The sequence below is a fragment of the Carassius gibelio genome, chromosome A5, assembly GCF_023724105.1.
Source record: "Carassius gibelio isolate Cgi1373 ecotype wild population from Czech Republic chromosome A5, carGib1.2-hapl.c, whole genome shotgun sequence".
Classification (NCBI taxonomy): Eukaryota; Metazoa; Chordata; class Actinopteri; order Cypriniformes; family Cyprinidae; genus Carassius; species Carassius gibelio.
In genome coordinates, this window is record NC_068375.1 from 30,979,527 (window position 1) to 30,998,553 (window position 19,027).

The 19,027-nt window shown below is 38.4% G+C and overlaps 2 protein-coding genes and 1 long non-coding RNA gene across 4 annotated transcripts; 2 read left to right on the forward strand and 1 right to left on the reverse strand.

Moving 5' to 3' along the window:
- The first annotated feature begins 110 nt into the window (after positions 1 to 110).
- Positions 111 to 3,534, forward strand: LOC128012044 (ankyrin repeat and SOCS box protein 12). The gene is made up of 4 exons (XM_052594963.1): positions 111 to 233; positions 924 to 1,122; positions 1,214 to 1,786; positions 2,593 to 3,534. Exons 1-4 carry the CDS (start codon positions 126 to 128, stop codon positions 2,745 to 2,747), a joined length of 1,035 nt encoding a protein of 344 aa, XP_052450923.1. The 5' UTR covers positions 111 to 125; the 3' UTR covers positions 2,748 to 3,534.
- Positions 3,535 to 5,269: 1,735 nt separating this feature from the next.
- On the forward strand, positions 5,270 to 10,918 carry LOC128012023 (APC membrane recruitment protein 1-like). 2 transcript variants are annotated; one of them, XM_052594939.1, is made up of 2 exons: positions 5,270 to 5,430; positions 6,555 to 10,918. In XM_052594939.1, exon 2 carries the CDS (start codon positions 6,660 to 6,662, stop codon positions 9,525 to 9,527), a length of 2,868 nt encoding a protein of 955 aa, XP_052450899.1. In that variant the 5' UTR covers positions 5,270 to 5,430; positions 6,555 to 6,659; the 3' UTR covers positions 9,528 to 10,918. The 2 variants fall into 2 exon arrangements, with proteins under 2 accessions (XP_052450899.1, XP_052450906.1); XM_052594946.1 differs by lacking the exon at positions 5,270 to 5,430 and adding an exon at positions 5,571 to 5,863.
- A 3,101-nt stretch (positions 10,919 to 14,019) lies between these two features.
- Positions 14,020 to 15,623, reverse strand: LOC128012053 (uncharacterized). Its single transcript, XR_008182697.1, has 3 exons — positions 15,566 to 15,623; positions 15,368 to 15,437; positions 14,020 to 14,661 (listed from the first exon to the last, which is right to left on the reverse strand). It is a non-coding gene; the product is annotated as an uncharacterized LOC128012053 (long non-coding RNA).
- Positions 15,624 to 19,027: the final 3,404 nt, after the last annotated feature.

Here is a 19,027-nt window from a genome sequence, read left to right on the forward strand (position 1 = left end):
TACATTATATTACATTTGAAATTGTTTTCTTTAAATAAATAAATTTCTGTAAAAAAAAAAAAGTTATGTGATTATATCATTTATAATGTTTGTTGACATTAAAGCCCACTCATCTTACAAAACGTATGACTGAATTTTTCAGTGGCGGTGTGTGCGCGCACAGCGCCCGCTCTGGCCGCCCATCGAACAGTTTCCGCTGTTTACTGCCCGTCAGTGTTTGGCTTATTAGCTCGGTAAGTGTCCTTGAGGCGAAAACTCATTTAAAATATCTACTATATGCTTAAGTTGTATATGTGTAGTCGTTTATATCATAAAAATGCGTATTTGTTCGACAGCAGGCCAGAAAGAGCGAGGCCAACTCTGCGTTGTTTACATATATAACGCTAACGTTACTGGAGTTAAATCCACCGAGCTCCAAGAGCCGGGGAATAAATCTCTTCCCGAATGGGATTAGTATTTATCTCAGATTAGTTTATTCGCATATACAAGTATTTTAGTTCTGCTTGTATTTATGTGGTTAATCTCGTTTGCTAACCGGCTAATTGACCGTGGATTCTTGCTAGTAACTTAGTCGTTAAAGCTAATGCGTATAAACGAAGTTCATGATAAAGCCTTCTTATATTTTAGAAGCTTCTTTAAACGCTGTCAAAGATATTACTATAATATAATAAAAATCTACTCGTAAATAACAATAATATCCGAATGTAAGGGTTTGTTGTTATGCAAAACTGAACTGCGTGCAACACTTCATGTAACGTAAATAAAGGCATTTCATTCTGAATACTCTGGCTCAGACCCTAGTGAGCTACATACCTAGACAGCATTTCTGGGCATTGTCTAGGTAGGCTGCTCCCTATCTTGCTGTTATTTTCAACAGTCATGCAGAGGCACTCATCTGTGCTGATACTTTTGTTTCTCTGCAGTTCTCCTCTATGCTCCAGCTGCGGCCGGTGGAGGAGGATGAATCAGCTGCTGAGAGTCTGGAGCTGAACCGAGCTGTGGCTGACAATGACCATTTCCTGCTGGCCAAGCTACTTTCACAAGAACGTTACAGGAAGTGCATTAATCAGCAGAGCGGTTGGGGGATCCCAGGTACCCCGTTACGTATGGCTGCGTCAAAAGGTACGTCTGTCACCCTTCCATGCACTCTCAGATGTCACATCTGAGTTTGTTGTCCACCACGACCACAACGCAGCAATTATTTGCCCTGTAGGTCACCTGAGGTGCCTGCAGTTGCTCCTGGCCCATGGGGCAGAGGTAGACCGACTTGATGTTAAAGCCCAGACCCCTCTTTTCACTGCTGTGTGTGGGCGTTACCTGAGCTGTGTGCTCGCACTTCTCCGTGCCGGAGCTAATCCAAATGGAAGTCATCTGAACAACAGCTCGCCCGTGCTCACTGCCGCTCGAGAGGGTGACCCGGAGATCCTCCGCCAGCTGCTTCAGCATGGGGCGGAGGTCAACGCCAGGTCAAAGGTTACGCTTTGGGCCTCAGGGGTTGCTGTGTGCAGTGGCCCGCTTTACCTGTCAGCCATATATGAACACCTGGATTGCTTCAAAATGTTGCTGTTATATGGGGCAGATCCGAACTATAACAGTCCGGATGAGAATGTGATCGGCAGAGGCACGCAGCAGAAGACAGTCCTGGAATTGTGTTTGAGACACGGCTGTGGAGTCGAATACATTCAACTGCTCATTGACTTTGGGGCAAACGTCTACCTGCCGACCCTCATCATAGAAAAGAGCACCAAACAGAATGAAGCTCTTGAGCTGTTGCTGAAAGAGCGAGGTGAGAGAAGTACAAGCAGTATTGTAGCATTGTTTTTGTTTTTTAATTGCCATTGTTCTTGAATGGAATAAAAAATTTAATAAAATATTTAATTATTTTCCCCTCATGATTCTGAGAAAAAAATAGTCAAAATTGCAAAGTATAAACTCAGAGTTGACATATAAACCCAGAATTGCAAGATATAAACTCGCAATTCGGAGAAAAAAATGAATCGGTTTGTCTTTGAATTCAGAGGGTTTTTTTCCCTCATAATTGTGAGTATATATATCTTATAAATCTGACTTTTTATCTTCCAATTTTGAGCTCAAATCTTACAATTCAGAATTATGAGGAAAATGTCAGAATTGTGAGATGAAATGTTGCCATTAATTTTTTTTTATTTATAATTTTTGTTTTATTCGTTCTGGAAAAAAGCTTCCATATTATCATTTATTAACTAAAACTATTAACTGTCTTTAAAAAAAATTAAAAATACAATGTTTGTATGATACAATGTTTTATTAAACTTGTCAACAATCTAAAATAAATACATTTAAGTTGAAGTACTTAAACTACTAAAACTGAGATTTACTAAATTACTAAAGCTAAATGAAAAATAAATATACATAAAAAGACAAAAGCACATAAAATTATTTGAATTCAAATAAATAAAAATTAAAGCTAATTTTAAATGAATTCAAAATAAACAAATTAGTACATAAATGATAAAACAAATAAAAATAACACTGATTATCATGCAATTGTTAAATCACCTTTTTTATTTTTTCTCTCTTGCTCTCTCTCTCTCTCTTTTTTTTTTTAAACAGGGTGTCCGAAGACTCTTGTCTCTCAGTGTAGATTGGCTATTCGTAGACACCTGATACAGGTGAACAAGATTCATTCTTTGGACTCTCTGGAGATTCCACCCAGGCTCATCGACTATCTCAAACACAACCCTGTGAACAGTGCATTGGTTTACTGACAAAACAGAGTACTCCACTGTGCCTTTACTAAAGGACAGACTCATTTATTCACACACAGACTGGACAGGTGGACCATACAGACATCAGAGGGAGCGAAACAGACAGAAGATCTGGACTTATGATGTGGACTCATTCGTATGCAATCTCACAGACAGACCGATACACTGCTAACATCCCTGGTTTACATAAATGGAGTGTGTTAAACATCCTCATAAATTAATTTGCTGTAATTTCCTTCAAAATTGAAAGTGTATATTACCAGAAGTGTTGTTGTAAATTCTCTTAAACTATGCATTGTCGTAAAGTCTGTTCTGCCTTTTCAAGATCATGTGGAGGTTTTAGTTTCTCATACCAAATTCAGCAATGATTTTTACAGAATCATTAGTGTTTTGTTTATCAGTAGCAGCTTGATGAAGCATGTAAAAATGTTCAGAACTGGCTTATTAATCTTAATAAGATATATAAACTCCATTGTGATGTGCTTGTATCAGTGAATCCATTGTTTAGAACATATAGACACTTCCAACAGATCATGTCACGTAACCTCCATTGTGCAGGTAGCATGTAATGGAGATCATTCTGTTCCTGTGAGTTTAAAGACTTCAAAATGAACATCAGTTCCAGAGCTAGTCCTCAGAAGGATTTATAGCATAGGTATTAAAGTATAACAGTCTTATGCTAAATGGGGTTTACAATACAGATGCAGGTGTATTTTGAAAATGTAATTCTATGGATGGCGTCTGGCTTGTTATTTTGTTCATAAAATTGAACTGCTGAACATCAGAACGTTTATGTGTCGTTTCCTTACATTTATGGGATAGCTCAGTTCATTTTTATTTATAAAGCACAATAAAACAACAAAGTTTGACCATTGTGCTGAACTATATCATTTAAGAGAAATCAAAGCACATAATATGGCAAGACAGACAAGTAATAATTTTGAATAAGCCTCTTTTAGCTCATACACTGTAAGCCTTCTCTAAATGATAGGCTTTTAGATTTCCTTTAAAAAGTTATTGTGTTGCAATTGTTCTAATAGAGATTGGAAAGCTGTTCCAAGGTTTTCTTTAGCCTAGATCTAGGGACCAATAAGTTTCGATGACCTTAGACATCTGGGGTGGGTAACCTCAAAAGATCAGAAAGATATGAAGGTGCCCGTCCATTTAAAACCTTAAGAACATAATGTATTACTATTCTAAAATGGATTGACAACCAGTGCAGAAAGAGTAGGATGTGTAATATATTTGTATTTGCGAGTGCTAGTCAAAAGTCTAGCAGCTGTGTTTTGTACTGTTTGTAGGCGATTCATATCATATGTGATTGGATAATACAGATATACACTGAATTGTAGTGGTCTAGTCGAGATGAGATGAAAGCATGTATAACTCTCTCAGACTCAGCAAGAGTTCAAAAACTCTTCACCTTAGCAAGGAGTCTAAGCTGAAAGAAACTTTATTTAACTACTGCTTGCTTAACAAAATTCAAAGCAGAATCAAACAAAACACCTAATTTATTATTATTATTATTATTTTTACAAAGGGCTTGATATATGCTGGCAGATCACCCAGGACTTGCTGTGTGTTGCCAGATAGAGCTAAAGGTCCGAATACAATAGCCTCAGTCTTACTCTCATTGAGGTTAAACAAATTAAGAGACATCCAAGCTTTAATATCAGACAGACAAACAGTTAAAGCACTCTAAACCTGGCTGTCATTTGCTTAAAAGGCACTTAAATTTGAGTGTAAATTGAGTGTTGAGTGGGTAATTTGAGGTGCCAGTTTCCATATAGAGACCTTCCCCCCACCTTCATAAAGTTTTATTGCACTGATATGGAAAAACATATACATTCTAAACCAGTGTCATTTTGATAATTGTCAATTCATTTTGAATTAGCAATTATTTTTATATTTTCAGTGTTCTTTTTTAATTTAAGTTTAACTTTTAGTAGTTATGTTTTGTACTTGTGTCATTGTTTTTTTCAAAAATATTTGTTCTGTTTCATTTTTATTTCATTATGTTTTTCATGCAATTTATTCAAATGAACAAACATAATTTTCATGGTTTTAGTTAACAATAACAATACTGCTTTAAGCTTTTAGATGCCGAGGACCCCCACGCTTTTCTAAAATAAAAAGGCAGTAAAATGAAATAATTGGCCTTTATATTGTCATTGTACTTTTCACAATAATTATAATTCAAATACAGATTTGTTTAGGTGGCAGAGAGTAACTTAAGTTAACACATTAACGTTGACATAACCTAAAACACATTTAGTAAAATTATGTTTTTTTCACTATCAAATTTTCTGTGGACCCCAAGGCCTGTTGCAGACCAATGGGGGTCCCCGATCATAGTTTGGCCAGACAAACTTGCAGCAAAACTCAAAGTATTTAACAAATTAATCACTTTCGTGTTAATTGTTTATATTATTTTATTGTACAGCCTATTGCTATTATGTACTTTATTACCTTTAAAAATGACCTCTTTTTGTTTTTTATTTTTTTTCCTGTGACTGCGAATACCATGGTACTACATTTCCCAGAATGCACGTAGCACCAAGAGGCGCCGCCAGTTGCTCCAGAGCTCAATGAACAAAGTGAATCATAGCCGCGAGCTCCTGCAGCGCTACGCGAGGGCAGAGCACATCACTGCACGCTCGGGCGGAAAAGATGTACAAATAAGGCGAGTATCGCTGATGTTTGTATCTCTGTGTATTATTCGCTCATTGATTGTATACGTACGTGAGTGTTCATGCAGAAACAGCTGTTTGTGAATGCAAGTTAGGTGTATATCAGTGAAGCGGTCTCGAGCTGGTTAGCGTCTGGGCTAGCGCGCGCCAGTTGCGCGTTCATTCGCAGTGATGGTGTCCAGCTGGGGACACTGTGTGCAGTCTTTTAATAGAAGTTATTTTCCAATACTAATAACAGTTTCACTGCAGTAGTTGCAGAAATTGGTCCATGGGGTGTAGTTCTGTGGACTTCAAGCTATCGCTTATGTTTTCTTTCCTTTGTTTATGATGTACTTACAGTGAGAGTTCAGGCCCAATGGCTTCACTCAGCTTTTGTTTTGATTGTAGGTTTAATCCAGCGTATGTGTTGCATTGCAGGACATTCAGGTTGCAACACTTTAATGTCATCGTGTTTGTTTTTGTACTGTTGTAGGTTTGCCTGTCTGCCTCTGTGGTTTAGATTTTGTATTTATTTAATCAAATTATTTCTACCTAACGTTAAATAAGCAAACGTAATTTACTCATTCCATAGCCCAGAGACAAACTGCATGATAGTACATTTTGTTCTTAGTGATAGCTGTAACCACTGGGGAAACAACAGTGCAAATAATGCAAAAGATATGATAAAGTTACACACAAGTATGATATAAAACGTAAAAATAAAACCTTTATTATTGGTTTGATTAATTTAATAATAATAAAATAGGCTTATGGTGAATTTATTTTGAGTTAATTTAACTGGTGGTTACCTAGTCAGAATAGGACTTTGTTTTTTCTCACTTGTCAAAATTACAACCATGTTTACTAAATGAGCTCAAGGAATTGTATTAATATATTCATAAATAGACCCTTTGAATGTTTATATTTATCAAATATGATAGTATATTTAGAATTTTGGGGTTTTACTTGATTTTTTATGGGGCTTAAAGAGATGGGCGTCTCAAACAGAGATGTACAGATACAACTTTTAGTGTCTAAATACAATTTTGTAAATGTTTCTTAATAAATATGTGCCTTAGTTTTTTTTCTATTTTTGACTGTTCCTAATGATCCGTCTTAATTTCTGTTACTTTCACAGGAATAACATGTCTGGTAAACACAGACCCCATACCTTCCAGCCTGGCTCTCAGGGTGGAGTATTTACTTCAGACATGCTCCATTAGCCACAGACATCTGTCTCGCTATGGAGACCACCACAGGAAGTGAGGTTGTTGGTGCGATAGGGGGTCCACAGTCAGACTCTGTTTCCCATGACACCCCTCAACCTCAGTCCCCCCCTTCTGTGAAAATAAGGAAGACGGCTTTCAAGTTTTTTGGAGGTCGTAAGAGCATCTGTATTCTGCCCAGCTTTTTCGGTGGCCGAGGCAGAAGTCAAAGTAAGGCTTCGTCAAAAACAGGTGTTACAAAGAGCCAAACATACGATGGGGTGAGCCGAGCATGCTGGGATAATTTGGGCAGAGGTAGCAGTGAAGTGGCCTCTGGGGACTTTGAGTTTTGCACCTCCGGTGACCCTCAGAAATCACAGGAGAATCATGAGAAGTCTCAGTCTCTACCCCGACAGCGCAGAGGTCTTCGGGGTCTTTTCAGCAGCATTCGGAGACACAGGAAAAACAGAACTGTTGAACAAGAAAAGCGGGAGGCACTCGAAATGTCTTCAAGCTTCCACACCGAAACAGTGCCTGGTGTCCTGTCGAGCGTCAGTGACTGTAGTGATAACCATGTAGACAGTCAGGGTGAAGAGTTGGTGCCAGTTGTGCCTAATCAAAACGCAGGCAGTGAGTATGATCTGCCATTGGCTGCCACTGAATGTAAGGAAGATGTAACGCTAGTGCCTGAGAAAAGGAGGAGCAGCAGAGTGGAGGTGGACAAGAGGAAGAGAGCAAAAGAAGAGGAGAATGAGGAGGAAGAGATGCAAGATGAGAGACGGGAAGGACTGACGACATATCATCAGCCCTTGTGTGCCGAGTCAGAACTGGACCGCTTGGCTGAGCAGAATGTGGACATTCCTGATGGGGAGCCTCCTGCTGTATCCTGCTCCTCTGAAAACTTAGTCTTTGGGGATGTTTCATCATTGAAAAGCTTTGATTCCCTGACAGGTTGCGGAGACATCATTGCAGACCAGGATGATGTCAGCGTCGCTGATAGCTCAGTGTCTGCCGAGAGAGGCAGCCGAAATGCAGGAAAACGGAGCTCGTGTTTTGTCACATATCAGGGTGGGGGGGAAGAGATGGCGACTCCCGATGAGATAGATGCAGATTACTTGCAGAGCTTATGGGAGTCTGAAACTAGTAATGAAGTATGCTATGTACCTTCAGACAGGGGCTCAGATAGCCCTTCACTCACTCCCGATCAGCAAATCAGCTCCATCCGTGTTACTTCCAACAGCAGCCCACTGGGAATCACAGAAACTGCCTTCACTCCTGTTGGTCTCTTAAGCCCACAGAGTGAGTCGGTACCCAACAGTGATGAGGGATACTATGACTCCACCACGCCATGTATGGAGGAGGAGAGCAGAGAACGTCCACACCAGGATAGGCTTCCACGGGATAGCTACAGTGGTGATGCTCTTTATGAACTTTTTGAGCCTGACGATCACCTGCTCAGCCCTGTTCTTCCTCCCAAGGATGCCCACTCATTTGTTGGTGCAGCCCTGCAGGGTGATAAGAGTCCAACAAACCCTTTGTATGCCCTGGCATCCTCTGCCCTAGAGACAGGAAGCATAGAGACGGAGGAGGAGCGTCTGAACAAGATCCAGCAAGCCCTTCTGTGCTGTGAGCTCCAGAATCTCAGAAGCCCATCCAAAGATCAGTGTCTGTTCCATGCCGACTGCTTCTACAATGACTCGAGCCTTTCCGCAGGCAACGGTAAGATGGTTTTGAAAGAAGTTATCAATCAGCGCTATACCCAATCACGATCAAGATCCCAAGCTGTGAAAGGGACTGTCCCTCTCATCATGGGCCAAATCCAGGAGACTCCATTGTTTGCACCCTGTGCCGATTCAGGTTTCATCCCACATGTCACTGAGACAAACAGACAGCAGCCTCAATCTGAGAATCAGAGCCCATTACTACCCACCAGAGGCTGTAGCCAATCCCAAGAAGAGCTGATGGTCTGTTTCTCCCAAGCGCTTGTAGATTTCACGAAGAACACCCGGCTTTACTGCAACTCAACTGAGAGTCTTGATGCCTCAGAGTCGAGTTCTCCTTTTGGACCAAGTCTGAGCGCCTTGCCTGCCATTGTCACATTTGATGTGGTCGACATGGACAACGAGGGTGAATGTGAGCAGCAGACTGAGCTTGTCGAGGAGGAGGAGGAAGAAGAGTTGGCATCTCCTTACGAACCCTTCGAAGATGATGGATGTTACCTTCAGCAAGACGCCTTTGCTGAGCGTACTTTCGATGCCTACGAACAAAGTCTGTTGCTAAGTAATGCTTGGGGCATCGCAAGCCTTCCTCGCCACCTCAGTTTGGGTCGACCTTGTCCACCTGTCCCTGCCCCATTAGCACTAAATCGTCGCAGTCGCTCTCTTGACACGGACTGTCTGGAGTTTCAGACAAGTGGTGATCTTTACACGGCTGTTACCAACTATGACTTAAAGGGGGCTGCATTTTCACAGCGCAGGACTGCTGATTGTAGAGCTATGGTTTTACCACAACAACCCTGCAGGGTTACTGTTGATAGTTTCAGGTGGGGCTATAGGCGTGGTTTTGACTCTTCCAAATCTTCTCAGCAAGAACCGAAATTGGCACATGTGGGCCAGTCAACTGTAAGACCTTCCCATCTCCCCCTAAAGAACAACGGCAGTAATCGTAACCTCCCTGGTGCCAGTAGAGCTGATGGTGATGGGGAGATTTTGTTCGGGGGAGGCGATGCGCTTTATCCCTGCAGTTACCCCCCTGCAGGCATGCAGTGGAAGAATCGACCAGTTGGGGTCACTCAGGGTGTGCCCCATGTTCGCTCTGAGCAATTGGCAGACCATCGAGAAATTCCCATAAAGAACCGGAAGGGGCAACTTGAGGGTGACTTCACTCCTGTACCACCCAAATTATAAACAATCTCTCCCTCTCAAAATAAAACAGTAATCCAAATAGATAAGTCTCGTCACCAAAGTCGATGCTGGATGTTTAGTGACACTCTTGAATTGTATCACACTCACACATACTGTAGTTGCCGTTACTGCCAGATAAGCTATTGTATTCTTTTGTGATGTACTGTGTAGTTTTTGAGCTATGTTTTTAGTTTCTGTTAGTTTAAGAAAATGTGTATTTGTACTGGATTTGTTACAGCATTACTCAATCAGCAGGTGCTGTCTATATATATATGCTATAATGTGTGCCCATTTATGTAGCCTGGCAATGCCATAGAAATTGATTCATTTTGTTTGGATGTTTTGAATATGTTTTAATTATATTTGGAAAAAAGACCGCAATGCTTTAATTCTATAAAACCTACATTAGCACCTAATATCATCTTGTTCAAGAATCAAACTTAGTTTGAACAAATACTTTTTTTTAATGCAACAGTTTTTTGAGTTTGGAAATATGCTGTATGCTGCAAAGTTTTAGTGTTGACATCTTGGAACCTTTTAAAAGTCTTGTTTATCTAGTCACATATTTGTTTTATATGGCCATTTTGTTTTAGGCATAGCACACACTACATTCATATGAAAAATGCCTGTTAACTCAGTGGCATTTTGACCAACTTTCCTGTTACACCTCTGTTCATTATTATATACACTTGTTACTACACTGATATACACTTAAGGATGTGAGTGTAGAATCTGGTTTATTTCCTTTTTTTGCTGCTAAACAGTATGAGGTTGTTTGGGATAATGTACTGTATTAACTGTATGGATATCTGAATATTTGCGTATTCTCTGCATACATTCAACTCAGATCTGGCCTATAGTCTTCAGTAAATATTATCAGTATAGCTGATAATCAAAGGGTACTATCTTAAGTCATTTGAAGCAGAATGTCAGTAAAGCCTTTAATGAAGTTATGTGATTGTTCTGTGCTGGTGTACTACAGTCACAATCATCTACTGTCATCAGAATGCCAAAGTCAGCTTAATGCACTTACCATTTGTAACTAGTGCTTATATTCATCCCTTAAGAATTAATCAACCTTTGTGTTTCCCTGTAGATGAATCTATGCTGTTCTATAATTAATGCTTTTTTCTTTTTCATGCATATGGTACATTTGTGCGATTGTGCATACCCCATCTGTTAGCGGAATCAGAAAACCAAAATAATTTTAAATTATAATTTTTTTTATACACAAGGATGCACATACACAGACAACGAATGTTAGAACATCTCAGTAAAACTTCATTTTTTAAAAGGTTTAAATGCATATCTACCACATCACACCCCTGACACAATCTTTTTCCACACAAATCAACACTGACTGGAAATAAACCCTTGAGACATCAATAATGCAAGTTTGTGAATGTTTTGTTAGGACGATCAGAAGGTGCTGTAGTTTGAAATGGCAGATAGTTTGTGATTAGTGCTGCAGCCATAGGTCATTATTTGCCCTTGTTGTATGCAGTGTCAGTAAAGCAACAAATCTTTTTGACCAAAACTATACTCAATATAAATATTAATAATATTAGCAAAATACACTTTTTTTCTGACTGGCAGTGAGAAAACTGAACTGTTTGACCCGTCAAAACTATAATGTCTGTGAGATGTCATAGGCCTCTCTAATGCACTGTAATTTTGTTTGCAAATGTAGAGAAACAATGGTCAAATGCATGGCATATGTGGCACTTACAGGTGAAGCAGAATTAGTGCCTTGTTAGTTTTTGAGCTGTTAGGCATTGTCTGATAAGCAGGGCTGATGCTGAATTTGATTGACAGGTGGTCTCCTCTCTAAAGTCAAGGAAGCTCCAGTTGTCATGGAAACTAGTTGAAGCTGTCATGCTCGTCTTAATGTTATGAGCTGGGGAGAACAAAATAAATGTAGGCAGATCGTGACTGACATCAACTGATGTGTCATATTGTCTTTCCCAGCCTCCCCTCTCGCTTTTCTTTTTTTTTCTTCTTTTCTATAGATGTAGTGCAGTATGTGCAATCTAAACGTAAGAGAAGGAATCTGTGATCACTTGAGCATCACACCAGGTTGTGGCTCCCTCTACTGGTTAGATTGTGTCTAATATGTTTTAAATCTAAAGAATTATTTTATTCTGATGCCAGGAGATTTATTTTATTTTTGTACACTATCGAACATAAAGATAACATTTCTAATTCTAAACCATTTTGTTGTTAATTTAACCTTAATTTATTAATCTGTGGGCATCACTAGGTTTACATGTGATGACAGTGTAGTATTGAGTGTCATTTATACATTTATACAAAACCTCTCAACCAGGTTTAGTATTTTGCCTTTTACCATGTCAGTCAATTAATTCTGTACAAAATTAGCCAGATTTATTGTGAGAGGAATGACTGTCATGTTGACATTATCATCTGTTTGTCTGAATTGAATCCGATATCTGGTTTACTGAACTCAGGTACGAGTGCACATTGTAAGGTAATTTAAAGAAAGGTGCATTTCAGAAGATTCACAGTAGTTTTGGCTAACAACCAGAACTGAACAGTGGCCAGATTTCAATATGACCTATTTCTACGTGGTTTGTGTGAGCATGTTGATGATTCCTCCGTTGGCACAGAGCTGTGTGATGAGTCTCTCTCTCAGGAGAGAGTTACATAAGCCTTCAGTCTCTTTCTCTCACTCCCTGAACAACATTGGCATTCATCCCAGATGTCATACGCACACATGAGTATTGGAGAGTTTGTATAGACAAGCTATACTGTTGTTATTTTTGCAAATGTGTATATATATATTTTTTTTTTTTTTGAAAGAGGGAAAAGCTATTAACAAGAAACATTTTTTTTTTTTTTTTACCATGGCATTTTTTGAAGTACCTTGGAGCCATGTGAATAAACAATGCATGAATATGGAGATCATTTAGTACTTTTATATACATCAAAGTTTTACTGATGTACCATTTTTGTACTGCTTTGCACTACATTCTAGAAGTATTTTTTTAAATAGTAATTTTGTTGTATTTTTTTAGATTTCAGGTTTAAGCTCAAATGTTACTAGTGTTTTTAGATAACTTGGAGAACCATGCAAATAAGCAGTTTATGAATATTGATAATCCCTTTTGTGTACTGCTTTGCACTATATGTTAGAAGTTTTTTTAGTAGGTTTTCAGTTTAGACATAAATATTTTTAATAGTATTTTAAAAGAAATGGCAAATTTTTTAATAGCTTTTAAAAAAAAAGAAAATGTAAAAGTTTAGAACCCTCTATGAACATGGAGATCATTTAGGACCATTGTATATATCAAAGTACCATTCTACTACTAAACATACCTTTGGTGTTTTGCTTTTTTCGCTATATTTTAAAAGCAATTGTAGATCCTTAATAGCAATTTAATATTAGATTTTAGATTTTAGGGTTAAGCTTATTTAAAATAGTATAAAAAGTAGTATATACAATTATAAAAAAAGTAAAAACCACTAATGATTCATACATGTGTAAATGTCAATAGCCTGGCGTTCAAGACTTCAAAACCTCCTTTTATCTACAGATATAGTGCAGGACTTCACTTATATATTCCACATAATAATAGCAAGTATAGCACCATGTTTTATTTATGAAACTTTGAGCTCCCTTCTCAGCTAATTTATTCATGACTCACATACACAAAATACACTTTTCTAAATATTGCCTTGGGAACGAGGTAAAGCTTATGAGGACTGTGTGTGTGTGTGTAGAAGATGCCAAAAGGTTAAAACTGCATGAGCTGGAGAGGACATATTGTCTCCAAAAGCTTTTATACACGTACACAGCCACTCCCTCTCTGTTATACACACACATATGCCCCCAAACACTGGGTCCGTTTGTGACATCCCAATTCACACACTGTCCTGAATACACTCTTACGTATGCAAGAGCTACATCACAGAAAAAGTCAGGACAGGACACAGAGGGAAGTTTGGGGGTGGGTTCTTGTGATGCTGGTTACATCATCTCTCCTGCTTCATTGCATAATGTAACAAAAATATACACTCTAAAAACTGCTGGGTTGAAAACAACCCAATTTGGGTTATTTTGACAACCCAGCGCTGGGTCAAAAAGGGACGAACCCAGCGCTGGGTTATTTTAACCCAACCAGTTGGGTTATCATATTTAACCCAGCCTGCTGGGTTGCCTTTTTTATGGTTTAAAATGACTATATTGCAGGGTTTAAAAAAACAGAGCGGGTGTTTTTTATCACTGTATTTCAGAAGGAAAACTACTGTATTTAGAAAATGTTCGATATCATTTCGCATGTGCTTGATAAGGCAGCGTTTGTGAGCTCAGCACCGCTCTGCAGCCGTTACCGGAGAAACCTACCTCTCCCGCTCTTAGCGCCTCCTGCTGGCAGAAAATAAACTCGCAGAGTGCAGCCATGTGGGGAAACAATGCATTTCTACGTTAAAATTAACCACTTTTACACACAAATAATAATTACCAAAAGGAAAATATTTATTAAAAACAAGAGAAAAGTCAAAAAGTAACATGTTAGAAGAAATGCAGAAAAGGATGGCATTAACAGCTACAGAGTTCATAAACAAAGCATTGAACATTTGATGAATATAACTTAAGATCAAATTGGACTTTGTTCAATTGTATATATTGTATAAAAATATACGAAAACACATACAATAAATTTACAATGTTAGGTTTTTTTCCAACTATTCTGGCATGACAGTACACAAATAAATCACAACATTAACTTTGATATTATAACATTTAACAGACGCATGTGTGTGTGTGTGTGTGTGTGAAAGAAAGTGACAGGTGTATGAATGACAGAGTGTAAACTCTTCTACTAAACAACACAGAAAAAGCATTTAACTTTTTTTTTTTTTTTTTTAACAAATTATACACTTACAGTTTGTTTCATAGTCCATGAATACAGATCATGCATCACGGTCAATTTTCATGATCTCTTTAGCATAACTGATGTAATCATGAAGAAACCCCATCAGCACAGCATGTGACATCTTCTACATCATCCAGGGCAGCGTCCTCCTTTAAAACCACCGCTGCATCAGTTTAGGGGAAAGAAGATTCTCCTCTCTGACCAGGATTCATCCCAGTCACCGCCTGTTCTTCATCAGTGGCCTAAGAGAAACACATTTGAAAAAATTAAACATTTAATTAAACTATCCATTTTCAGGTAGAGGTGTATTCACATCCGTAAGGATAGGTAAATAATCAGTTTTAAAGTTTTAACACTTTGTGCGGTTGTTAAATGTCTCAGTCCACCACAGCGCTCCAGAATGCTATAATGGCAGCACTAGTGTGAGGACATGCGATACTGTTTGAATAAATATTGCTTTCAGAAAGCTTCTTTACTGAAACATTAAAACAGACATGACCTTCACATACCTCACAATATTCATGTACATGGAGGGCTGCTCTTCAAACCGTTAGTTCAACAAATAATTAAAATGGTCATAATTTACTCTCCTCATGTTTTTCCAGACTCATACAAACTCTGCTCATTTTTTGGAAAACGTATGAATATATTTAATATTCTCTTTTTGTGTCCTCCATTGCTGGTCTGGGAGACCAGTATTTTATTTTGAACATACATGTTTGCTATTATATAATTTAAGATGTATTCATATATAAATATCAGAATTTACTTCTACAATAACTCTATATTTATGAAGCTTGAAAATACTGATTATCTAGACTATAAATGGATTAACAAATATTATGAGAAAACTAAAAATATATTAATTTATGTTGTAAAGACAGACAAAAGTCTTATAGGTTTGGAATGACTTGAGGGCAAGTAAATGATTTTTTGTGTGAACTTTACCTCTAAGAGCGAAGACCAAGAATAATGACTCTCCAAATCAGACAAGACAAATCCAAACTTGGTTTGAGTTCTGCAATACAAAACACAGACATCAATGGTCTTAATGAAATGAGCACGTAATCACACTGTTGTTGCACCAAAATGTGAAGTAAATTGGCAGGAGACAACAGAAAAATTTATTTTCTAAAAATAACTTACATAAAATCTCAAAGGAATGATGCTCTCCCATGTCTCTTGCTTTTAACATCTACAAAAACAAAAAACAAACATTATTTTACTCTTAGTAAAACACAACAACAACTGATAACATGAAATTATGAAGTTTACTTGCCTTAAACTATCTTTCCCTCTCTTCAGAAGAAGCTGAGAAAACCACTTCCTCACACAAGCAGACTTCTGTGTCCTTAACTCCAGTTAGTTTGAGTTCTGCAAAGAGGGACATCAATGGTTTCAATAAAATATTAACATATACATACATATATATAATCACACTGTTTTTGCATCAAAATGTGAAGTTAACAGGCAGGACACAACAGAAACATTAATTTTCTAAAAAAAAAAGTAATAATTTAACTTACATCAGTCTCAAAAGAAAGAAGTTATCTTGTCTAGTTTTATTGGATCTTAGTGCTGCGTTTGACACAATTGACCACAACATTCTTTTGCATAGACTTGAACACTTTGTTGGCATCAGTGGAAGTGCATTAGCATGGTTTAAATCGTACTTATATGACCGCCATCAGTTCGTAGCAGTGAATGAAGATGTATCATATCAATCACAAGTGCAGTATGGAGTACCTCAAGGCTCAGTTCTAGGGCCGCTACTCTTCACGCTTTATATGTTACCCTTGGGAGATATCATCAGGAAACATGGTGTTAGCTTTCACTGTTATGCTGATGATACGCAGCTCTATATTTCCTCGCAGCCCGGTGAAACACACCAATTTGAAAAACTAATGGAATGCATAGTCGATATAAAAAATTGGATGACGAGTAATTTCTTACTGCTAAATTCAGAAAAAACAGAGGTGTTAATCATAGGGCCTAAAAACTCTACTTGTAATAACCTAGAACACTGTCTAAGACTTGATGGTTGCTCTGTCAATTCTTCGTCATCAGTTAGGAACCTAGGTGTGCTACTTGATCGCAATCTTTCCTTAGAAAGCCACGTTTCTAGCATTTGTAAAACTGCATTTTTCCATCTCAAAAATATATCTAAATTACGGCCTATGCTCTCAATGTCAAATGCAGAAATGTTAATCCATGCATTTATGACTTCAAGGTTAGACTACTGTAATGCTTTATTGGGTGGTTGTTCTGCACGCTTGGTAAACAAACTACAGCTAGTCCAAAATGCAGCAGCAAGAGTTCTTACTAGAACCAGGAAGTATGACCATATTAGCCCGGTCCTGTCCACACTGCACTGGCTCCCTATCAAACATCGTATAGATTTTAAAATATTGCTTATTACTTATAAAGCCCTGAATGGTTTAGCACCTCAGTATTTGAATGAGCTCCTTTTACATTATACTCCGTTACGTCCGCTACGTTCTCAAAACTCAGGCAATTTGATAATACCTAGAATATCAAAATCAACTGCGGGCGGCAGATCCTTTTCCTATTTGGCGCCTAAACTCTGGAATAACCTACCTAACATTGTTCGGGAGGCAGACACACTCTTGCAGTTTAAATCTAGATTAAAGACCCATCTCTTTAACCTGGCATACACATAACATACTAATATGCTTTTAATATCCAAATCCGTTAAAGGATTTTTAGGCTGCATTAATTAGGTAAACTGGAACCGGAACACTTCACATAACACCGTACTTTCTACATCATTAGAAGAATGGCATCTACGCTAATATTTGTCTGTTTCTCTCTTGTTCCGAGGTCACCGTGGCCACCAGATCCAGTCTGTGTCCAGATCAGAGGGTCACTGCAATCACCCGGATCCAGTACGTATCCAGACCAGATGGTGGATCAGCACCTAGAAAGGACCTCTACTGCCCTGAAAGACAGCGGAGACCAGGACAACTAGAGCCCCAGATACAGATCCCCTGTAAAGACCTTGTCTCAGAGGAGCACCAGGACAAGACCACAGGAAACAGATGATTCTTCTGCACAATCTGACTTTGCTGCAGCCTGGAATTGAACTACTGGTTTTCGTCTGGTCAGAGGAGAACTGGCCCCCCAACTGAGCCTGGTTTCTCCCAAGGTTTTTTTCTCCATTCTGTCACCGATGGAGTTTCGGTTCCTTGCCGCTGTCGCCTCTGGCTTGCTTAGTTGGGGTCACTTCATCTACAGCGATATCGTTGACTTGATTGCAAATTAAAACAGACACTATTTCAACTGAACAGAGATGACATCAATGAATTCAATGATGAACTGCCTTTAACTATCATTTTGCATTATTGAGACACTGTTTTCCAAATGAATGTTGTTCAGTGCTTTGGCGCAATGTATTTTGTTTAAAGCACTATATAAATAAAGGTGATTGATTGATTGATTGATTGTCTCTGGATTTCAACATCTAAAAAAAAAACACACATTATTTTAGTCTTAGTAAAAATAAAGATAACTTGATGTTATTCTGAAGTTTACTCTCCTTAAAGCGTCTGTCCCTCTCTTCAGAAGAACACCTCCTCCTCATCCTCACACAGGTCTGTGACTCCTCACACAAACAGCTTCTGTGTCTTTAACTCTCAGCGCAAGGACAATGAAGACAGGAGCTCGACAAGAAATATTACATGTAAAACATACTTTTAACAGTTACCACTTCAACAGCCTCAAAATAATTATGCTAGTCTTTACTACACAATGCCGTTTCCTTTAGGAGACAAACATACATTCAGTTTAACCGCGAAAAAAAAAGACAAATTCACATGAGCGTAACCGTGACCATAACCGTCTGTTAACGCCTCAAAAAGTACAGATAATGTAAAATCTTATGTAAATATGACAAAATACATTCACAGACGTTATATTAAAAGTACATCCTCCGTTCAGTAACGTTATATGAGGCAGTTAAGACCTCCGTGTCTGAGGCGAAAACCGCGTCCGTTTTTTTTTTTTAAATATATATAACGTTAAGCTCCTTTGTTTCCGCCTTTCATACAACCGGGTAAACAATAAAAGATAACTTTACATTTTGAATATTTACTTACCATAGTCTTTCACTCGCTTCTCGCTTCTATCACGCTGAGAAAATGGCGGCTGCTCGCACTGGAGACGTACGATTTTGACGTGACATGCGTGCTCTCCTTCACGTCCGCGTCCTCAACCCAGTCCGCTGGGTTAAAAAAGAGAGTTATTTTCAACCCAAACTTGGGTTAAAACACCCCAAAGTCCTATCCAACGGCCTCAACCCAGCAGTTGGGTTGAAAAAACAACCCAGCGTTTTTTAGAGTGTATATGTGAAATTAATCTAGAAAGATTCTAACAGCCGGACAGCACCTCTGGATTGGTGTTCTGTGTGTCTTTCTGTCGTTTTCTGTCTCAGTAGAGAAATATGAGATCTGAGCTTTCTTGAAGGGTTCATTTGCCTCCTAATCATTTCAAAAACAGTGATGGAGGCAATGATTGTAGACTATAGATGTTTTGGCTTCAATTTCAAATTCTACAACAAGGAATTTACATGGAAATTTGACACAGCATTCC